Genomic DNA, 23229 nt, shown 5'->3' with positions numbered 1-23229 from the left:
CATCGTGATGAAATTCCACTCACGGGTGTCATAATGGAAACAGTAGCCATCAGCCATTTTCAATGGCATTATGTTCATGCGAATGGTAGCTTGGCTGGCTGTGGTGTGGCAGCTTGGTAGCTATCATTTCTTGGACGCACGGCTGTGCCACTGATGCTGTGCCCCACTACCAGTTCACTGATACTCATTTCTCCAACCTCCAAAGGATGACAGGCTGAGTAATCCCCACCTAGTGTTAACTCAGCAGCTTACGGGGCTCGTACTCAGGATCCTTAGATCCCAAGCCAGCCACCCTAACCACTGAGCCAACACCAGGCTTTCACTGGCATTATCAAAATGATAAATTAATCACATACATTACCAAGGTGTCACAAGATGAATTATTTGCTTTCATGAATAAAATACATCTCCAACTTCTCCACCTCACCAGTGGCCAATGCCACCGTGTTTTACATTTCTCAATTTACAAAAGGAATTTACATCAAAATCCTGGCAGGATGGTCTATAGGTATTTCCCTGCACCTCTTGGTTGTCTACCCTGGGTTAAAATCTTGACCCACCTATAAGTGGTCATCCGGGTGCTTCACAGGCACGGCGAGGTATCAATGCACGTGCCGTCCTTCGGATAGTCGTTGGGCGTTCCATCTGCCGGCATTAGTTGGTGGACGTTAAAGATCCCATGGTGCCCTTCACGAAGAGTTGGCGAGCTATCTCTGGCACCCTGATCAAATTCAAAATTCCTTCTCTCTAAGTTGAGTGTCCGGCATTGCAGTGGGTGACCTGTCCAGGAATGTAACTGTTGCTGAAGAAACTGCAACGACAGAACTGAAGCTCAGTATATAGAGCATGGCGCGTGATTGTGATGAAATGAGATGAGTTGTATTTATAACAAACTTTGTTGTGTAAATGCATGAGTAAAATGTCGATGGGGCATAATAAATGTGTAGGTTTCCTTGGGTGAAAATAAAATCGAGTATTAAAATAGTTTACAATGCACATTTCTTCTCCCCAGTTCTCAACAATAGCAGTTATCGTCTCCGTAGTTATGCACCAATCTCACTTTTCTACCTTGTGTTGGTTGTAATGAAATGATCTACCGTCATTACCTGATGCTTACCTTATGCTTGAGCTACACGAGTGCCGTTTCCATTCAGCATTTACCATTTTGCACTATATTGTGCCATTCCCTTCATCTCACTCCCCTCCTGAAGCCTAAAGCAGAGGGCTGAAAGAGCCGCTTTGTCCTCCATTTCCGGGACTGATTCTGTTCTCTAAGAACATCAACAAGCACCGTTTTGTTTTGGGATCACCTAAAATAGGTCAGAATCCAGGGCCAATAGAACCGTCCCCCACGGCGAGCTTCACGTCAGTTGGGAAGCAAAAACAAAAGGTAAAATGCGGGAAAAAAATCTTTGGCTTTCACCGACACTAATTCGCTCGTGAATTATCTGGCCTCACGCACATTAAAAGCACTATTATGCAAACAGGATTATATTCGAACGTGAAATAATGAGTTCCAGTTCCATAAACCGAAACCCGCTGTTCAATTGAGACGTTGTTCCGCAGCGAACCTTTTGTATTCGTCGAGGCCTTGATGACTCTGTGTAGCTCTTTTAACTCGGCCTCCATTTCCGCGAAGTTCACGTCACGGTTCTCCGTCCGTGGAGCCTTGAAGGAGTCCGGGTTCGTACCAAGGTAGGAACACTGCAGGTGTCCCTCGTCACTGATCGTAACCACGATGCCTCGGAGGTCTCTGTGACGACAGCAAAATGTCACTGAAAGGCATGCAAGCCCTTTCAGAAACCAGTGCAGAAAATGAAATCAATCGGAAACGAGTAAATGGGATTGAAATTATGAAGGAAAGCTTGTAAAAAGTGGTTTCACCAAATGTAAAATGGATTGAAGGCATGTTCTGCAAAGTCGTTAAGAAGAGGTAATTTGATTCAACTAACCATTATTACGGATGTTTTGTATAGGAGGATAGTGTAAGGGTAAGAGTCTGCTTTTACTTGCACTATACAGAGAAATGTTCTGACCCTTAAAACGTACCGGAATGTGCCGATGCACACAGAAATGGGAACGTGGGATAGCCGTGCCACCCATTGGAGCTGGTCATCGCAAAAGACCAGCAAGGATTTGTCATGGGTGCCAACCAGAATCTGCACAGTACCTTCCTGCACTGTCCAATAGAAAATAAAAGTCAAACGGAGTTCATATTGTACTAGTGATAGCGAAGATTTATCAGGAGTGCAGTTGTGATGTCGCTGGCAGACCGATTCCAGGACTAAGTCCCTGTCAAACATGAATTGTTACATCAATAAAATTTGGTGATTGGGGATTTGAAAGGCATAAACAAACCCAATGAAATGTAGAATCGGGGTTCAGACGATATTCAGGCATGTCGGTGGGAATAATGAAAAAGGGAGAAAGATACTTAAATCGTTCTATGAAAATGTTGCGTCGGGATTGATGACCCACCGAGGATTGTGACCCCAGCCAATAAACTGATTCAGCAGGAACTGGCCTTCAGTATCGACTACAGAGCATGGTGCATAATTCTGATTCTGATGTACAATACTCTGTGACAGAGCGTTGGTGCTGCCGAAGCAGTTTCGTGACAAGAGTAATACTGGATGGTTTGCCATTGCTTTCCCAGCAGTAGTTATGGCAGGAATTTTGAATTTGTTCAGGATGCTGGCGATAGCTCGCCTACTCTTTGTGAAGGGCACTGTGGGATCTTAAAGGTCTAACAACTAATGCTGGCAGACGGGACGCCCAGTTGAACGTCCATCCGAGGGATGGCACACATATTGATGAATCACCTTGCCTGTGAAACACCGTGATGACAGTTTATAGCTGAGACGGGATTCAAAACCAGGCAAATCACCTTAAGTGTGTGTACCTCTGGACTATCCTGTCAGCCCATGGTGCATAAACAAATAATAACTAGAAAGCATCAGAAAATGCAAAGCCTTTCCAAGTCTGCTTTGTACTTGAACTAAACTTGACCTAAACGACAGTTTAAAAAAATTGTACATTTTATTCATTTGTTTATTCCACAATCTCATTACAAAGGTTTTTTGAAGATTTGATGACAAAAGCTGAATTGATAAAAATGTTATGGCCTGGACATGCACACTGAATCTCAATGGTAAACAAAGATTTAGATTAAAACATTTATGGCTGGTCTAACACTTCACCGATGAGTAGAATCAAATTTTTCCGATCAGCTGTTTCAGAGATATAATGTTTCAATTTTTTGTGTTTAATCCAAGGTGGCAGCCATACCACGTGACCTATGACGTCACAATTATAATTAAAATATTCTCCATGGAGGTGGGGTTGCTCCTTCCCTGAAAATTGTGTCAATCGGACAAATGGTTACTGATAAAAAAAAATGTCCAAAATTGAGCAAAAAAAGGTCGAAGAATAACAATAATAATGATATTAATGAAAATTATTTTACTAAAATTATTAATTTCTTCTCTATATTCTCATCATAAAGCTCTGTTGAAAATTTGATGACAAAAGCTCAAATGGTTTAAAAAAGAGTTACAGCGCATACAGACGCGCGCGCGTGCACGCACACACACACACACACACACACACACACACACACACACACACACACACACACACACACACACACACACACACACACACACACACACACACACACACACACACACACACACACACACACGTGATTGCAAAACCTCGTCTTCCACTGCACAAGGGACAGGCAAATAGTCTATATATAAATAATAGGCGAAAGCTAATGCAGTCTGACTGTCTGTTTGTCTGTCCCACCCTGAAACATGGAAAATGCTACTAGGAGAGAAAAATTACAAAGTGAAAGTTGCTTGAAATTAATCCAAATGTAAACGAAAATTATAATTTTTTCAATTGGACAAAAACTTAAATCTGGGTGGTGTTTCGGTCCAACCGCTGCTTTGATCACCACTGAATTTTCTTTCTGTTTAGAAATATGCTGCAATATCTTTGCTGTTAAGAAATATGATGATTTTCGAATTTGACACTGATAAATACATCCATCTATCGATACTAATAAATGTCAGTGTGTGTGTGTGTGTGTGTGTGTGTGTGTGTGTGTGTGTGTGTGTGTGTGTGTGTGTGTGTGTGTGTGTGTGTGTGTGTGTGTGTGTGTGTCTGTCAATGTTTGTTTCTCCTCCATAACTCCAAAACCATGAAACCAAGCAGCTTGAAACTATGCAAGCATACGAAGAAAACTCCAAGGAAATGCAGGACTGAAAATTGGGTGTTTGGGTTAATTAAAATACTCCTTTTGAAGATAATTAGCAGCCTTATTTAATTATATCCATTATCAGGAACATCCTCGGTCACCGCTCTATATGGGGGTATCCGGGGTTAACTCGCTGGGGTCTGAAGCCGCCATGTTTTTTTTGTCCTGCTCAACCATGCTTTGACTTGGATCAGGCGGCAATGATTTCTTAACGATAAAGTTGTTTTTTTCCTTCACTTTCCTCACTCATGTTATCAAATGCCTATTCATCATAGCTATGAATCGCTGGATACAATGCAATGCTTATAAACATCCGGAGACGTCAGTGTTCGTTGTTTTATTTCATTTCTGCACATGCGATCACCATGAGAATCTCTTAAACTAAGAAGAATTACAAATTTAAGCTCCAGAATCGAACTTGCAAGCAGTTCCGATTCCTAGAAAAATGTTTATTTGTCCAATTCAGACAGATTTGACATCTCGGGCGTCTCCGGAAGGTGTATATTAAATATGACGGTTCAGTGATTGCTATTCGCATAAGCAAGCCGTTTCTTATCAACTGTTTCGTTGGAGTGCTTAAGTCACTTGGTGAGAGCTCTACAATATTCGCACTGCCATTGGATCCTGTACATCGATCGACTTGAACAAAGTTCAGGAAAGTGTGTCGAGATTCGAATCCCGACATGCTATCACGCTCAAATTTTAACAGCTCGCAGTTGTATCATATGCAGTTAACAGTATCAAATTTGGAGATCCTAGCTTTAATAATTCCCGAGTTATGGAAATTGCTTTTGTTAAAATGAACTGAGGATCGACTTGAACAAAGTTCGAAACAAAGTTCATGCGTTCTTTGCCAAGTGTTGTTCTGCGGTGCAACTGGCAGTGGCTGGCTTGCTGAAAATGTGAAATTTTATTTTCCACAACGTTTCCGCTTTTTGTGTGATCTGCCATTATATGACCCATCACTTCAGCATAGATTAATACAAATAAAAACTTAAACGTTTGGTATATAAAAGTTACTTCAACCGTTTTCCTTGGTAAAGCCGCTTGGCATGCGCTTGAGTATCAATGGTAATACCGCAGTTTCATACTGGAGGTGGGAAGGCAAAATAAATTATTTTATCACAATGAAAAAAATTTTTTTTTCGTTATGACATAATAAATTGCCATATCATGGCAGGAAAACCTAGAGGTACGCATGCTTGCTCTGTACAGGCTGAATTTGAATCCCAACCCAGCTATAAACTGTCATCCCGGTGTTTCACAGGCAGGATGATTAATCAATGTGTGTGTCATCTCTCGGATGGATGATAAACTGGGATTCACATCTGCCAGAATCCCTCACCCCTCTCCCTCCCTCACCCCTCTCCCTCTCTTACCGCTCTCCCTCCCCCACCCCTCTCCCTCCCTCACCCCTCTGCCTCTCTCAGCCCTAACCTACCTCTCTCTCTCCCTCCCAACACTACCCTCTCTTTCCCACCCCTCTCTCTCTTTCCAACCCCAATGTCTTCCTCTCTCTCTGATCCCTCCCCTCTCCTCCCCCCTTTTCCTCTTCCCTCCTTCTATCTCTCTCCTACCCCTCCCCCTACTCCGCAACCTTCGATCTCTTTTGAGGGGACTAGCATGTACGAATCAGATTCTGAGTAAGCCGATTGGTGGTGTGCAAAGGTCGCTGCATGTTCGAGCATGCATACATGCATGCCAAGAAGATAGTGTGGGTTTTACATGCTGATGCCCAAAAGTATCCGTGTGTTTGTGCATATGTGTGTGTGTGCGTTTTATATGCTCACGCCCAAAAGTATCCGTGTGTGTGCGTGTGTGTGCGTGTGCGTGTGCGTGTGCGTGTGCGTGTGTGTGTGCATGTGCAAGTTGCTGTCGTTGCCTATCTCCACATGTGGTGGGTGGGTTTCATGAGGTGAAACAGAGACCTATGAGGTCTCAAAGTGTGTGTGTGTGTGTGTGTGTGTGTGTGTGTGTGTGTGTGTGTGTGTGTGTGTGTGTGTGTGTGTGTGTCGTTCATTGGTATCTACATATGTGAGTTTCAGAATGTGAAATGGAGTCCTCACAAAGCAGGCGCAAAGCATCCATCTTCATTTCTGTAAAGGGTCACGGTTCATGGACCAAGCTGTGAAGTTTTCTGTTCTCAAAGTTTTGTGCTGAGGTCTCTCTTTCGGATCGTCATTGAGCCCTGGACAGCTTCCAACTGTAGTTCGATTGGAGTAATATTTCCAGGGATGCTTTTTAGTATATCTGCGAGGTTATTAGTCATCATTCTCGTAGCTCCAACTATCACTGGTACAACTTTGGCATTCTTGAGATTCCAGGATCTTTTCACTTCATTCTTGAGGTCATGGTGTTTGGTCATTTTCTTGATTTCTACAAGACTGGTGTTGGCGTTGTGGTTAGGGTGGCTGGTTTGGGATCCTAGGGTCCTGAGTTTGAGCCCCACTGGCTGCTGAATTAACACCAGGTGGGGTCGACTCAGCCTGTCATCCTTCTGAGGTCGGTGAAATGAGTACCAGTGTATTGTTAGAGGGGCACAGCATCAGCTGTACAGCTTCACCACAAGAAATGATAGCTACCTGGCAGCCAAAGCTGCCATATGCAAGAACAGAAAATTGATGTCTGCATCATTTAGTCCAAAATCACTGCTATAACACCTCAATTAGCAATGCCTTCTTTTCGTTTTTGTACCTAAATAAGATATCTGGTCACAATGCTTTGTTTTAAATGTTCACGTTCGATGGGATTATGAGGTCGTACGTGAGCGGTAGGTACTTCCATGTTTTCTGTGATTGCTTTTGGTTCATGTTCTCACAAATTCTCTGGAACTGGGATATCACAGTTTTTGCAGATGAGCCAGCAGATTACTTTACAAACTCTGTTGTGTCGTTGTGTGTTCAGCTGTTCTGACATGAGTTTGTTTTTTGTTTTCTTTTGTTCAGTCATTAACCATAACATATCATTCTCTTTGCTAACCCCATCTCCACCTCTCACATTTCTTTTTTTTCCTCCTCCCCCCCCCCCTTTCTCTTTCTCTCTCTCTCTCACTCACCGCCTCCTCGCACCCCTCCCTCCTGCAGTGTATAGCAACATTTAATGAGGAATCACTCTCACCCCCCTTTCCTCCCTCTTTCCCCCTTCCTATCCTCCTTTCCCCTCCCTCCGTCCTCTCCTTTCCCCTCCCTCCCTCCGTCCTCTCCTCTCCCCTCCCTCCGTCCTCTCCTCCTCTCCCTCTGTCCTCTCCTCTCCCCTCCCTCCGTCCTCTCCCCCTCTCCGTCCTCTCCTCCTCTCCGTCCTCTCCCCCTCTCCGTCCTCTCCTCTCCCTCCGTCCTCTCCTCTCTTCTACATCCGTCCTCTCCTCTCCCCTACATCCATCCTCTCCTCTCCCCTACATCCGTCCTCTCCTCTCCTCTCCCCTACATCCGTCCTCTCCTCTCCTCTCCCCTACATCCGTCCACTCCTCTCCCCTACATCCGTCCTCTCCTCTCCCCTACATCCGTCCTCTCCTCTCCCCTACATCCGTCCTCTCCTCTCCCCTACATCCCTCCTCTCCTCTCCCCTACACCCGTCCTCTCCTCCCCCCTACCTCCGTCCTCTCCTCTCCTCTCCCCTACATCCGTCCTCTCCTCTCCCCTACATCCGTCCTCTCCTCTCCTCTCCCCTACATCCGTCCTCTCCTCTCCTCTCCCCTACATCCGTCCACTCCTCTCCCCTACATCCGTCCTCTCCTCTCCCCTACATCCGTCCTCTCCTCTCCCCTACATCCGTCCTCTCCTCTCCCCTACATCCGTCCTCTCCTCTCCCCTACATCCGTCCTCTCCTCTCCCCTACATCCGTCCTCTCCTCTCCCCTACATCCGTCCTCTCCTCTCCCCTACATCCGTCCTCTCCCCTCCTCCTCTCTCTCCACTCCCTCCCCCCCCACCCACCCCATAATATCCCCGTCAGCGAAGCGACGGGTTGTATTTGCTAGTGTAATAATATGGCAGTCGTTCCATCTGTTTGTGTGTAATATTTCTTCTGCCTCTTCAAGACATCATTTAGCCGCCATTTTGGTCTTTTATGTGAAGCCAAATATTTATTTGGAGCTATGATATTCACAATTACCATGCCCTCCATGAAAATTTTCCATTCAATGTAAAATGATCATTGGGATTGTTAAAATCATCAAATATCGAAAGGTTGGAGCTCATCGGCATCATGGGCCTTTTTAACGGTATAGGCCTCATGCCCCAGGCCGCTGTGGTAAAAGCAACTGGAATCTATCTGAGCTATATAACCACGATCAATATTTTATATATGTACATAGGCAGTGAACATATTTTTGCCTCAAATGCTACATGCAGGTTTTTAAATTTTTTTATTTTTTGGGAGTGATAGAGGCAGCCATCTGTTTCCAACGATTTCCTCCTTAAAACCTCGACCAGGGACCACACCAGAAAAAAACCCCGCATTATAAAGGTCTTTGTCCGAATAATTCGGGAAATCTCACAATGCTGTGAATTGCTTTTAATTTTTAACTTTAACAATGCTCTCATTATTTGCTTTTAACGATGTGTATAAAGCAAGTCACTGAGGCAGGCACCACCATGCTCCGGTGGAACTCCTAAGCCAGCTACTGTATGTGACATGCTAGTCACATAGCTTCGAACTTTTTCGCACCGGTGGAACTTCGCACACGACACGCAAATGACGGTTTGAGTCTGAGCGATGACTGCACTGGACATGCGATGCTATCTGTGCGGACATTAATCGTCCCCGATTAAGTTGTTTGCATAGTTGCTGACATCGAGAGAAGAAAATGCGGGAAGATGGAAAGGACCCATGGTGCGAGGGAGGGATGTGGGGGTTTGTGGTGTGCTCGAGGAGAGTGGGGGCCTGAGTGGTGTGGTCTGAAAGGTTTGGGGGCGGATCGGGTGTGGGGAGGGGTGGGGATCTCAGAGCAGGGTGATGGTGTGGGAGGGAGTGAAAGTTCTGGGAGCCCTCCCTGGTTTGGGAAATTTTGTAGTCCAATGTGAACTGAGGATTGGTACTTTCATTGTATAAAATGAACCAAGGTTCTAATATGTAAAATGAACCAAGGTTCTCATTCCGAGTTTACAAATCACGTGACTTGTTATGGATATACTTGAGCATTTGGCAGACATTTTCTGCCGAGGTGCCTTAAGATAAATGACCGGACTCTCCTTTTGTTGGTTATAATCTCCTTCATCAGGTATCAAATGGAATAACAACGTAGCTCTCCCATGGACCAAAGAACTACATCTGCCTCATAATCTTTTTCGGTTGACATTTTGACTACCAAGTTGTGATGATGCCTAATTTAAGCTTGAGAACATTTCCAGGTGTTCTTTATTACATCCTTGCTCCAAACGCTCAGGATGTTCACTGAACCTTGGACAACTTCCAATTGGTGTGATATTATCGTGTCCTTTTCAATATATCTGCAAAGTTCTTCCCTGTCACTACAGATGTCATTGCTGATAAGATGTTGATTTTCTTCAGACGACAGGTTTCCTTCGTATCATTCTTTCAGGTCCTCGTACCGGCCTCATGCTGTGGGTCATTCCATTCTTCATTTTGTTGCCATGTTTTCATTTCAGGAAAACTTTTGTGTATTTTATACTATGGTTACAGTGTTCCAACAATATTGATGATCCACATTTGAAGGGGTCGAGCAAATTAGGTTGGTGAATTTTCTTGCCTTGCATGTAAGTGCAAGAGTTAATTATTGAAATCCGCTTCCAACTGAAAGATTAGTCCGGTGTTCTGCTGCCATGTCCCAAAGGTGAGTACAATGTTACACACCTGATGTATATGGTAGGAAGCAGCTCGGGCTGCTCTCCAACTTTCTCATGCGGCAGAGCTTGCCACCTTCCTGCAGGTAGAACAGGTGTTTTTCTCCCAACACGAGCAAGCACGTTGGGGCTTGATCAAAGGCCGCGACACGTATGTCCAAAGCCTGCTCTCCGATGTTCAGGGTCCATTCAGCCTGTCGTGTGTCATGATTTTGCTTGGTTTCAGAACAATTTCTCATCTCATTAAGTTTACACAGTTGAGAATTGGTCAAAAATAATTGAAAATGGTCAGACGAAAGAGTCATGTTTTGAAAATTTAAAATCGTTTGCGTTTCTTGGACAAGTGTGAGAAAATGTCGTTTATGGAATGCTATAAATGATCTTTGTAGTTCATAAAAGTGGAAATCTTCATCGCTCTCTCAGGATGAGTACTGTAGCATAAGGAACTGGACAGTAAAAAGAGCAGTTTACTCACACTCGGTGTTTTCCTTGTTTGGGTATTCCACTGGTGACCTGTTTGCACTAAGGTGTTAGATTCATCGACAGACACTGCAAGTTCCTCGTACCTAGCAAAACAAACAAAGGCAATGATGGAAACGCAAAGGACAATTGCTTCACTCATAGTGACTTCACTTTTAATACCTATAACTCAACATCAGTTACCTTTCTTTGTCAGAGACACTTGCTTGTCTTATACGCCTTTTTAAAACAAAAATACAAATTTGAGGCTCATGGAAGAGCAATATGACAAAGGAAATGTACCGAGAGTGGACTTTGCAAAAAAACTGTACTTTGCAAACAAGCAATGTACTGAGACAGGAGCCACAGGTGGTCACAACAAGCAACAAGCATGACTGAATGAATAAAGGAGGGGAGGATTATATACGGTACAAAATGAGATTATAACCAAGAATACATTTTCAACTGAGAGTTCAGAAACTCCTGGAATCAAACATTCACCGACAAATTTAATCATTGCAGTTAATGCAGACAAGCACATAAAAATAACCAAAAGCAGCTCCATTTACAATCACAAGTTTGAAAATGCTTCATGAGAGATATATGGCCACTATTCAGAATGCTTCAGAGAATTTCAAAACACAAAAATAAGCTCACCTGTAGCTCTCAACAAAGCGCTGCGAGGAGACGGTAATAAAGGAGTCTGCACGTGGATTGTAGCAGATGGGGCCTGGAAGCAAGAACTTCGGCAACAACCTGCCAGTAGTAAAACTCTCTTGCTCAAAAAATGCGAGAAATCCATCCATGGACTGGACACAAATAAAGTCCTTTCCTGCAGGTAAGCCATTCATCAGGAGGTTGTTGTGCTGTATCACAGTATCCCACAACTAATGGCACTATATCATTAATCAATTCTTAAAGATCAATCCATGTATTCAAAAGGAGGATGAAGGGTTCATTTGTTTGCATCTGTGTATATGTATATGTATGTATGTTTGTATGTATATACGTACATATATTTATTTATTGACTGCTTTTGACGTTTGCACATGGTACATGCTTGGGGGCATCATTGGTATGCATTGCTGTCTACACTATCGCTGATAACTCACCAATAAGTGATGAAACCGGTCCGGTAGCTGAGGGGTTTATAGTATTGGGATTCTCCTGTGTGTACTATGTGCAAACGTCTTTATAGTTGTTGAGGAACTCTGGGAAGGGTTCGAAACAGCATAGCACTTACTTTGAGTAAGTATTCTTGGGTTGCTTTATGCAGCTTATTCAGCTGGAGGAGTGTGGGAGGGGTCAGTCATTTATATAATCCTAGCCACCTGGGCGTAATTGATAAGGTGAGAGTTGATTGACTATTCCCTCCATTCACAGGTGAAAGATGTGGGTGGGTATATATATATATATATATATATATATATATATATATATATATATATATATATATATATATATATATATATATATATATATATATATATATATATATATATTTTTTTTTCTTTCTATACAAGAAGGAGAAGGTGAAGACATGTACAACAAAATGTAAACTAGATCTACTCTGCTGATTTGAGCAATAAGCAAGAGCAGACCTGGTCTCAGGCAACGTTTCACAGCAGGCTTCCACAGGCTAAGAGACCCTGAGCCTCAGCACGTGTTCAGTTTTTATTTTGATTTGACTGCTCATTTTTGGTCATGTGCTGGCACTGCTCACAATCAAATGGAGGAGTGCTTTTTAAAAATTATATTTTGCAAACCACAAGCAAAATAAATGTTAAATCACATCATGGATGGGCTGCTCTGCTCTTTTTTGTTTTTACTTGCACGTGAACTGGTATTGTATGTGTGTGGGTGAGCATGTGTGCGCTTGTTCTTGTTTTTGTGTTTCCAGGGCATGAACATGGCTGATTTCATGTCCGGGTTGGACGTGATGAGGTGTGGGTTGTGTTATTGTTGGTGTTCGCCTTGGGTGTTGTTCACACGTGCATGTGGTGTTTGGGATTGAGTGTTGTTTTTTTACACACCTTATCCAGCTGTTTGCAACATCCAGTTTTTGCCATTTGTATCAGATGCAAAACTCTGATATGAAAAGTCTCTACATATATATATATATATATATATATATATATATATATATATATATATATATATATATATATACATATATATATATATATATATATATATATATATATATATATATATATATATATATATATATATACATATATATATATATATATATATATATATATATATATATGTTCACCACCATCTCCAGTCACCCCCCCATCCATACACATGATCCTTTGCACCCTCATGAGCCCTCCTCGAGCCCAGCTTTTTCTGTTTTCAGGTTATTTTTCCAGGTTAACCCCCCCTCCCTCCCCACATTTCCATAGCTTTTTTGTTTTGTTATATGCTAGTTCGTTACGTGCTCTTGCTTCTCCAAGAGCCTACACTCTGTACAGAAAAAGGGGAAAAAGCTATAGAGGGATTAAGCAAAACCATTCTGTTAAAACACGGGTGAAATATGTAGTTCAAATAAGCTTTGTACGCGTGGGTCGTTGAATTTTTATCAAGCCATCAACTTACATGCTCATTTCATTTTGATACGGTTGAAGTGCCAAATCAGTTAAGAGAAAAATAAAGTCCGGAGGGTGGTCATTGTGTCAATAAACATTAAATATGCATTTTAAACAAAGAACGATTTGTAGCTCATATCCAACAACAGTGTAAACTGCAAGATGTCATGGAGTGTTGGAAAACACTGCCAAAGAGTACAAACATGCAGCAGGTGGAAACCAAGGTTGGGGCCTTGTAAGAGCGCTCGCAAGCTAATCCAAACTCCAATCGAGATTAGGCAGTTTGGTCACGACATGACAGATTGGCCTGTTTTCCAAAATAGCATTAAAAGAGTGATATCCCCACCAAATATCCACATTTGTCATAATAACTATATTTGCCATGGTATTACTAAGCTGCCTGCATAATTTCACTACAATTTAAGTGACAAATGTTGTCCAAGAAATTACATTATTCATTTGTTCATGGGAAACCCAATCAGATTGGGCAAAAGATTGCTTTATACACGAGAATACCTGAAATTTATGGAGATAGAGGGGTATAGGGATGCTGATATGACTTTTAGGTAGTTTGAGCATTGATAGGTGATTGTGTGCATGTGTATGGAGTACTGTTGGTGGGAGTCTTGTCAAGGGGTGTTGTGTGGTTGATGTTGTATGTTTTTAACCCAGCCCATGCCCCCTCCCCTAAGGGGGAGAAGAAAAAGAAAAAAAATGCCCACTTAAAGAGCATGACCAATTCACATCTCTCACACTTCCTATTACATCGCACTGTACCATATTTTTGCACCTCCCCCTCACGCACCGTAGACACCCTTTTTTTTTTCCCTCCTCCCCATCCTTAGCGATTGGGTTGCATAGGTCTGTCAATCGTGCCAGGTACGAGGTCGTTTACACCTCAAATGCTTCTCCCTTCCTGGGCTATCTCTAATTTCCTAAGGTATGTGTCCGATGGCACCTGTAATGTGTGTAACATAACATAAGATTGTATAAGTTTATCTTGTGTTAACTCTTCTCTGTGTCTCTCTTTTTGTAAATAATAATTGCATTTCTTTTGCCGCACCCACAATTCCTTGCTGTCCCCTGTTGTACATATGTGTGACTAAACCCTTTATTGTGCCACATGGGTTTCCTTGCCCTGTCTTGTAATAAATTGCTTTTGTTATAAATGAACCCAGCCTGTTTCATATTTTCCTTCATTGGTCCAGCATGGTTGCAACATTAGCTTAGCCGGGAAGTTCTGCTCCACCAAATTTGCTCTTGTTAGTCAGCACAAACTCATTGCATCACTCGGCAGTAATCCGAGTGTGCGCCGAGGGCACAAGATTGCCCAATTGACTCAGCCGTCCACAGGTAAGGTGTCAAGCAAAGTAGTGCAATCCTGCCCGGATTGGCAGTGCCATTCGGCGTTCGTGGTTGCTTAAGCATGAGTCGCATTTGCTCTACGGCTAGGATATGGCGGCCGTACCCCCCCCCCCTTTGAATTGACAGAAACGTGCAGTGGCCGCAGAGTTTCTGAGGTGGCCTCAGGGTGGCTCTACACCGTATGGCTATCTTTTACAGGCGGTAGGGGTCTCCGTGGAATTAAAGCGCGGAGTTATAACTTTTTTCATTTCTAGGTTTGCCATAGCAATTCGACAAGCTGTAGCCATGACGTAGATGTGTTCCACGTCGACCGTACGTAGGGCGTACGGTGGGCTTGCGTTATAAGTGCGTTTTCCGTAGGCTCTTATCAATGAAAAATGAATTTTGCCAACCCCCAAAAAATTACGGCGGCCGCACTATTTCCACGTTCGCCTTAGGGCCCCCTGTGGTCGCCTTGCGGGCACCTTGAGGCTACCTTGAAAATTCTATGGCCGCCGCAGGGACGCCCTAAGGTCACTGTGCGACATCAAATCAAAGACCGTACGGCACCCCCACGTTTTCGGTCTCCACAATTTCTAAATACCCCGTGCGGCTACCCAAACAATAAAAACATATGTGACTGCTATATTGTGTGACCGGGGAAATACTGCGGCCGCCCTATAATTGCTAGTGGCCGTAGATTTTTTTGACGTTATAGCTGCCGAGCCAAATGTGACTGAAGCATTAGCAACATGCCGGTACGTAGAATTATCTGTGCTCAGCAGCCTCAGGTTTGAAAGGGACCCGAGTGCTTACCCTTGTGGTGAGCCTCAAATCCCGAGTCTGCAACAATATGTAGATGTCCTATCGAAATACAGTGACACTCAAACAGATTGGAAATCTCATTGGAAAACTCATATGCAAAGTGCGGACATGAGAGATGCTGCCCTGAAAGACATCAACAAATAAGCAAAACAAAACCTTGACCGACTTTACTGTTTGGACTATAATGAAAACGAGAACATCCATAGAGATGGATTGGAATTTTCTGTGACGTTTTCCCATCAATCACGTTTCTGTAATGCTAATATAACATTTTGAGTGCAAGAAAACAAATGACAACAAACTTCACGAACGTTGCAGTGGCCTGGGGAGATTAGCATGAGACGAAGGAAAGTGAGTTATGTTGGTCAAATGGATTGCATTCTGAGTGTGCAAAGAATGAGCTACATCGAGTCTGATGGATGGAAGGACAAGGAAAGCTCTGGCCGTAGAATGATAAAGATTTTGGAAACGTCTGATTTTTATCCAAAAACAAATTAACTTCTGATTGGCTCAATTAATTTCTTCTAATTACTCTTCTTCCTTTAATGGGGTGCAGCTGTGCTGCTGATGCAGTGGCCCCGATAGATTAGAGCAGGAGTTTGGAAAGGGTGCCGATCGCATACAGTTCACAAAGTACATTGTGGGATCTTTAACACCCATCAATTAATGCTGGCAGAGGGGACACCTGGATTCACGTCCATCTGAGGTACGGCACGCCCACTGATGCCTCACTCTGCAGGTAAAACATTGTGATGACAGTTTTATCGCTGGGCTGAGATTCAAACCCAGGCTGGATCTCTTTGGTGAGCGTGCACACCTCTTTTCCTCTACATTATTCTGCTAGCCCGGCTCAAAAGAAAAAAACAAATTGTCCAAACCTCGGGACATAATTAAGTTTACGTTGTTATTGTTGTTGTTGTTGTCTTTAGACATACAGTATCTAAGACTCAGGAAGGAGCTTGGATGTAAATCACATGTAGGACACTGCGTGATGTCAGTGCATTTGTATGTGGAATCACAAGGATGTTACATTGTACACTGTACAGAATGGCCACAAAGTCCCAATGCACACAGTTAGAATTTTTCTGTATGCTTCCCTCCATTCTCCGCTCAAAAATCGAATTTTTCTCCATGTCCTTCTGGACATCTTCTTCCATGTTGAGGGTTTGATGTCATAAAAGCAGCTCCTGACAGCTCTTTTGAGGTCTTCAACTGTCAAGGATCAGCTATCGTGAAATCTTCAGCTATCCTGCAACAAGACGGTGCACTAGCACATTATGCTCTCGCAGATGGAGAATGCCTCGACGACGAATTCAGTGGACGATGGATTGGACGTGGATCTGAGATAGTGTGGCCTCCTCGAAGTCCAGACTTAACAAGATGTGACAACTAGCTTTGGGGCATTGTGAAAGAGGAAATTTCTCATCTCCACCTAACAACAGTTGAAGACCTCAAAACAGCTGTCAGGGGCTGCTTTTATGACCTCCAACCCTCAACATGGAAGAAGATGTGCAGCAGAACATGGAGAAAAATTCAAATTTGTGTGGAGAATGGAGGGAAGCATGCAGATAAATTCTAAATAAACTCTAATTGCACGCATAGGGACTTTGTGGCCACTCTGTACATATCGTACAAGTCAACAGAGTACAAGAGATTTAAAGCCGATTTCCAGCAGAAGCGTGACCGACGTGCTTCGATTGTAAAGCTAAAACAAGACAAGCCTTCCGGAGGTGACTTCTGTGCCATGCTACCTTTAACTTGTCCAAAAGGTCCACAGGTCATGTTGCATGCCATCCTCTGTAGGTTGTGCTCGTACATCACCTTCAGCTGATACTCATTTCCTTGCTCCACAACTCCCAAAGTACCTGCCAGCAACCAAAACAACATTACTTAATAAGCTGTACATTTGAATCCTGCCACAAGTGTATAACCTCCTAATACCACACACCGAGATAACTCTGTCTTGAGTATAATTGAATTATAATTCAATGCATGTATAAAAGCTACATCGCCACCTTGTATTGGGCTTGATTGATGATTTTTTATGAACGTCGACTTTCATGACTAAGTTAAACATTCACATGAGAGCACCACAGTGGCAATTTGGTTGCTTGATGCAGAATTACAGGTTGTATATTTGTGGAGGATGCTATTCGCCACATCAAACCTGTGCATTGGTTGCCAACATATGGTTGTTTGTCTGTGCTCTATCATTTTTAAATGCCGAGTGTCAAGCAAGGAAGTAGCATGTACCATTTTTTAAGTCTTTGATGTGACTCGGCCGGGGTTAAAACTGCCGACCTCACAGACTCAGAGTGGAAGTTCTAACCATTATGCCACCGAGTCTGTGGGTTTTTTTTGGAAATGTACTGTAGGCCCCCCTTAATGTCAACAAACAAATGCTCTCCACTGTGGTGAACAAGAGACATTTAATGTTTTGTTTCTTTTTTCTAACCTGTCTAAGGCTCGTGGGGAATAGGAGTTTAAAAAGAATAAGTTGGAGGTGCATGGTGAAAGGGCATTGGGAATGTATTTGTGGATCTGGAAAAGCCCCCATGACACTGTCACGAGAGAGATGATGATGGCGACACTGAGATGGATGGGAGTGCATCGGTTTGAACATCGGTTTGAGGCAGGGAAGCTCGCTCAGCCCACTCATATTTTTTTTGTTTTGTATACCTACCTACTCGAGGCTCATGGAAGAGCTAGTGCACTGAATCGATCAGGATGTAACAGACAAAAACAGGACGCAAAACGAACAGTAGAGAGGCGCGCAAAAGTAACAGTCGAGAGGGGGTAAAACACCAACAGCAGAGTTAAAGTCCAAGATAGAGGGAGACTTGGAAAACAATGATTGTGGGAAGGAATGGAAGGCAGGAGTGGATGCATAGGAAGGACAAGATGGATACAGAAGGAAAATCAAAGGAGGGAAAACCGGAAATTTGGAAGGAGGAGGGATTGGAGTGGGGTTAACGATGGTAGAAAAGATCATGGTTTTGGATTGGGGACAATCTGAGATGGTGGTGAGCAGCTGTCTTGAAGACCTGGAAAGATTGAAGAGAGTGTGGAAGATTGAAGAGAGAGATTGAAGAGAGTGTGGAAGTTGTTTCTCCAGGCAGGAGAAAAAGAGGAACAAATGAGTGAAGGTGAGCAGCAATCCTAGATTTAGGTAGTTTCACCAGAAGAAGGTTGATGGTGGATAGTGTGAGCCCTGCAGAAACCTGGGAGGGCTAAAGCATGGAAAGAGCAAAGGGTGAAAAACTAGAAAGGAGGTGGTAGAAGACAGAGAGACCACCAATCTGTCTGTGATGGCAAAGTGATGGGCCCATAGAATCAGCTTCATCACAGGAGATTCCAATGATCTTGGAGGTCTTGGTTTCCATGGCGTCAAGGTGAGCAATATGTGAGGCAGGGGAGCCAGCCCAGAGGGGAGAACACTACCCCATCATGCTGCAGATGAAAGCCTGGTCAGTAGATAGAAGTTCAGGTGTGCCAAGGAAGGACTTTGTACGACGGAGGATGCCCAGTCAGCAGCTGGCTTTGGAGGCCAACTCCGAAATGTGGTTTGCCCAAGAAAGATTATGGTTGATAGTAAGACCCAAGAGTATGAATGACTGAACTTCCTCAAGAGGATTGTTAAGAAAGTATATGGGGGAAGGGAGGGTGGTTTGCCAGACAGTCCTTTTGGAGAGAGATAGTGAGAGTGTGAGATTTGTCAGGATTGAAAGACATATTCCAAGTGCTTGACCAGCTTGTGATTTTTTTCAAGGTCTGAAGAGAGGGAGGAGTCTGCAGCCTGTCTACCTGAAGGATCAGGGATGTCATGGCAGAGGGTGGAGTCATCAGAAAATAAATAAAGAGGATTTTCCAGAGAGTCAGAGAGATCATACATGAAGATGAAGAATAGGACCGGGTCCAGAATACTGCCTTGCGGCACTCCAGCCTTGACAGGGAGAGGAGATGAAAGGATTCCGGTGAGCGGCAAATGTTGGCTACAAGAGTAGAGGAAGTCAGTAAGCCACACGTGGAGTTGGCATTGGATGCCATCGGCAGAGAGTTTGGAGAGAAACGCAGGATGCCATATTGTATCAGAAGCAAGAGATATAGCCAGAGAGATGACCGTGATCTCATGTCTGACATTGAGAACCTCCATCCATTGTTGGGTGTGTAGAAGCAACATTTCCATAGGAGAGTGACCTGGTCTGAAACCAAATTGGTGACCTGAGATGAGGTTGTTGGAGAAAAGTAAGGATTAAATATCAACGGCAAAGATGGATTGCTTTCTGATGATCGGAAGTAAGTTGATATGTCTATAGTAAAAGGGATCAATTTTTGAACCTTTTTAAAAATGTAATGCAGTGATGTTGGCTGATTTTCAAGCAGATGGAAGATGACCGAGCACAAATGACATGGTGGAAAGGGCAGAGAGTACATGAAAGAGCAGTAGAGCAGGTTTTAGGACATGTGCGCTGATGCTGTAGCAAAGTCGAGGGTTGAAATGAACTTCTCCACCTTCTCAGGTGCAAAAGACAGAGTGTAGGAGCAGTTGGGAATGATAGGGAAGGATGTTTATCATGGTGATGGAGCTGGTAAGCAGGTGGGTAAAAATGAAAGGTATTCTGGGGGAGGATGTTGTATGTGGACAATCTGCCTGTTGTGGCGGAGAGTAAGCGGGAGATGCAGGAGGTACTGGGGGAGTGGAAGGAGGCATTCAGGAAGCATGGGCTGAAGATGAATATGGAGAAGACTGAGGTGATGTGGGTCAAGCAACAGAGAAAAGAAATGAATATCAGGTTAGAGAGGAAGGAGATCAGACAGAGAGATAGGTCTGAGTATCTGGGGGGAATACCCATTTCTTTCATGTAGTAATTCTCTGCAGACTAATGTAGTAGGACCTGTTACAAAGTAGTATATGGGAGTACTACTCTCATATAATAGAGTTTAAACTGTAGCATTTTTGCCTGGGAGTGACTGGGAATGGTAGGAGACAGAGCTATGGAGGAGGGTACGCATTAGTGCAAATGAGTGGAAGAGGGTGAAGGGAATGAGGACAGACAGAAAAATATCAAGGAAATTGAAAGGGATAGTTTTGTTGTCTTGTGCAATGCAAACCTAGCTTTATGGTCTTGAGATGGTGTCACTGACAGAGAGACAACAAAGGCTGCAGGTCTGCAAGAAAAACTGGGCCAGGAGAACTATGGGAGTGAAGAGGGTGGATTTAAGGAGGATGGGTGAACTGAGGGAGGAGATTAGTGTGCAAATTGACTTGACAGATGATTGGTGAAAAGCCAGCTAAAGTGGACTGGTCACATGGTGTGGATGGGGTAAGAGAGAATGGCAAAAAGAGCGGATAGGTTGAGGGAGCAAGGTAGGAGGAAAGACAAAAACCGTGGCTGAGATGGGAAGATTGTGTGAGGAGGGATATCAATAAGGTGGCAACGAATGGAGAGTGGAGAGAGCTGGCTGAGGACAGAGGTAAGTGGAGGAGTATTGTGGTTAAGACAGGGCAGAAGGTTGGTACCATTGGAGCTCATCCCTTATTAAGGGAAGAGGAGAATAAGAAGTTTAAAGCTTGTGTCGGAGACGCAACACAAATTATGCACACACATGCAGATGAATACCTGAGACAACATCAGACGACCTCAGACAAACACAGCCATTGAACTTGGAGGAAGTGACTAAACTTCTCAGGGCCTCTGGGAACCAACGAGGCCATATTTATGGCGTTGCTTTTCTCTCTGCACTCAATGGAGAAATTAAGGAGAAATTTCCTCTTACTTAAGGATGCCAACCGATGGGGTAGTCTGTTTTTCAGTGATTCTCAACAAGGGGTAAATTTACCTCCTGGGGGTAAAAATTTAAATGGCTGAAGGGAAATATATCATACCTGAAAATTAAGCATCAATTCTGTAATACACTATACCTGGTCAGCCTGTTTTAGAAAAATTATGGCTGGCATGGACATAGATCCTGGGGGGGGGGGGGGATACAGGGGATGCATCCCCCCCTCCACCATTCATGTAGGATAGGGAGGATGAACTATCTTTCATACCCCCCTAAAATTCCTTTGTTTTTGATAATAAAATCATATATATTCATTCAAAGCCTCAGTGTCTGCTGTGCTCAAAAGTTCTTGGAAATGGCTCATTGAAACCTTCAATGCTAAAACAGCACCTGGAAGCGACACAACCTGCCCATGTATCTGATGACCACGCTACCTTTGAAGCAAAGAGAGCTAGGTTTAGGGCTGCAGGAACACTGCCCAAACATGGCTTCATATCTAACAAGAAACCAATGCTTGCAGCTTCCTATCACGTAGCATAGAGAATAGCAAAGGCAAAGAAACCTCATGACATTGCCGAGAAGTTGATTAAACCTTGTGCCTTAGACATGGTTGAACATGTATGTGCGAAAGGAGCAAAAAACAGAAGATTCAAGACATTCCCCTTTCTAATGACACAATTCATCGATGTATTAGTGAAATGTCTCAAGATATTTGTCAACAACTTATTGAACAGATCAAATCTAGCCCAGCAAAAATTTCTTTGCAACTTGATGAATCCTGTGACGTTACGAATTTTTCACAACAGCTTGTTTTTGTCCGGTACATGTGGAAAAGAACTGAAGGATGAATTTCTCTTCTGTGAAACTCTCCAACAAACCACAAAGGCTGCTGACATAATGCAGAAAATAGAAGACTTCTTTGAAAGGAACAATCTCACATGGGACATAGTTGGTTCAATTTGTACTGATGGAGCCCCAGCCATGATGGGAGTTAGATCAGGCTTCACTGCACTTGTAAAACAAAAGGCGCCCCATGTGATAACAATGCATTGTGTTCTTCACAGATATGCATTAGCTGTGAAAACCCTTCCTAAAAATCTGAAAATGGTTTTTCAGAATGTTATTGAGGCTGTTCATTTCATTCATGCCCCAGCACTGAATCACCGCTTGGTCAAAGCTTTTCGTGATGAGATGGACTCTGTGCATTCAATTCTTTTGCTTCATACTGAGGTGGGATGGCTCTCACGTGGACTTATTCTTAATCGAGTGTTTGAGCTCCGTACTGAGGGAGAGATTTTTCTTTGTGACCGGGATTCAAAGCTGTGGGAAAAGTTTTCTGATTCAAAGTTCATCACCTCTTTAGGGTAACTCAGATATATTTACCCATCTTAACCAAGTCAACAAACAACTCCAGGGAAAATCAGTAACCATCGTTGAAGCAGGTGAAAAGATGAAAGCATTGCAGCCAAAGCTGGGTTTATGGGCACGAAGAGTTCATCAAAAAAATTTTTGCAAATTTTCCAAACTTGGATGAGGCCATAAGAGAAGAACCTGGTGCGTTACCTGAAATAAATGAAGACATCACAGCACATTTGAACATCTTGAAGCATCACTTCACTGGCTACTTTCCAGAAGACATGGCATCTACAGAAAGATGGATATGAAGACCTTTTACCACTGATCTGTCAGAAATGAGAGATGACAACCCAGCAAAAGAGGAGCTGATTGATCTTCAGTCCTCTGCTATTCTTAAGGAAGAATTTGATAGAGTTGGTGTTAATTTCTGGATGAAACTCACGCATTCATTCCCACTTCTTACTCAGCGAGCCTTCAAAGTGCTTGTTCCCTTTGTCACCACCTATCAATGTGAATCAGGTTTCTCTACTTTAGTAGCAATGAAGACAAAGGCAAGGAACCGCCTGAAAGCCGATGACGACATGAGGGAAGCGTTGTCATCAACAGCTCCTCGAATAAATAAACTGGTTGACTCAATGAATCAGCAGAGTTCCCACTGATAATGCTTCTGGTATTTTTGTTTGATCTTGTTTGATATAAGTGGACGGTATGTTTTTTTATTTCCTTCATCAAAGTTTATTTTGTGCAAAACCTAAAAAATAAAGTTGTTCCATCTTCTTTTTTTCTGTGCCTCTATGCCAGCC

General features: G+C 43.3%; 1 protein-coding gene across 8 annotated transcripts in view; it reads right to left on the bottom strand.

The window, feature by feature from the left end:
* BBS9 (Bardet-Biedl syndrome 9) overlaps window positions 1–23229 on the bottom strand; it is a 123675-nt gene that overhangs the window by 61570 nt on the left and 38876 nt on the right. For all 8 annotated transcript variants that reach the window (XM_085892173.1, XM_085892177.1, XM_085892176.1 and 5 more), the window contains 6 exons: window positions 17038–17151; window positions 11181–11355; window positions 10540–10630; window positions 10075–10258; window positions 2050–2179; window positions 1572–1753 (listed from right to left, as the gene is read on the bottom strand). In XM_085892173.1, coding sequence (XP_085748299.1) covers window positions 1572–1753; window positions 2050–2179; window positions 10075–10258; window positions 10540–10630; window positions 11181–11355; window positions 17038–17151 — 876 coding nt within the window. The remainder of the gene's footprint in view (window positions 1–1571; window positions 1754–2049; window positions 2180–10074; window positions 10259–10539; window positions 10631–11180; window positions 11356–17037; window positions 17152–23229) is intronic.

This window comes from Eptatretus burgeri, chromosome 8 (assembly GCF_056783735.1).
Source record: "Eptatretus burgeri isolate ZD-2024b chromosome 8, Ebu_testis_v1, whole genome shotgun sequence".
Lineage (NCBI taxonomy): Eukaryota > Metazoa > Chordata > Myxini > Myxiniformes > Myxinidae > Eptatretus > Eptatretus burgeri.
The sequence above is the reverse complement of the archived record's forward strand: the minus strand, read 5'-3'. Positions and strand labels throughout refer to the sequence as shown.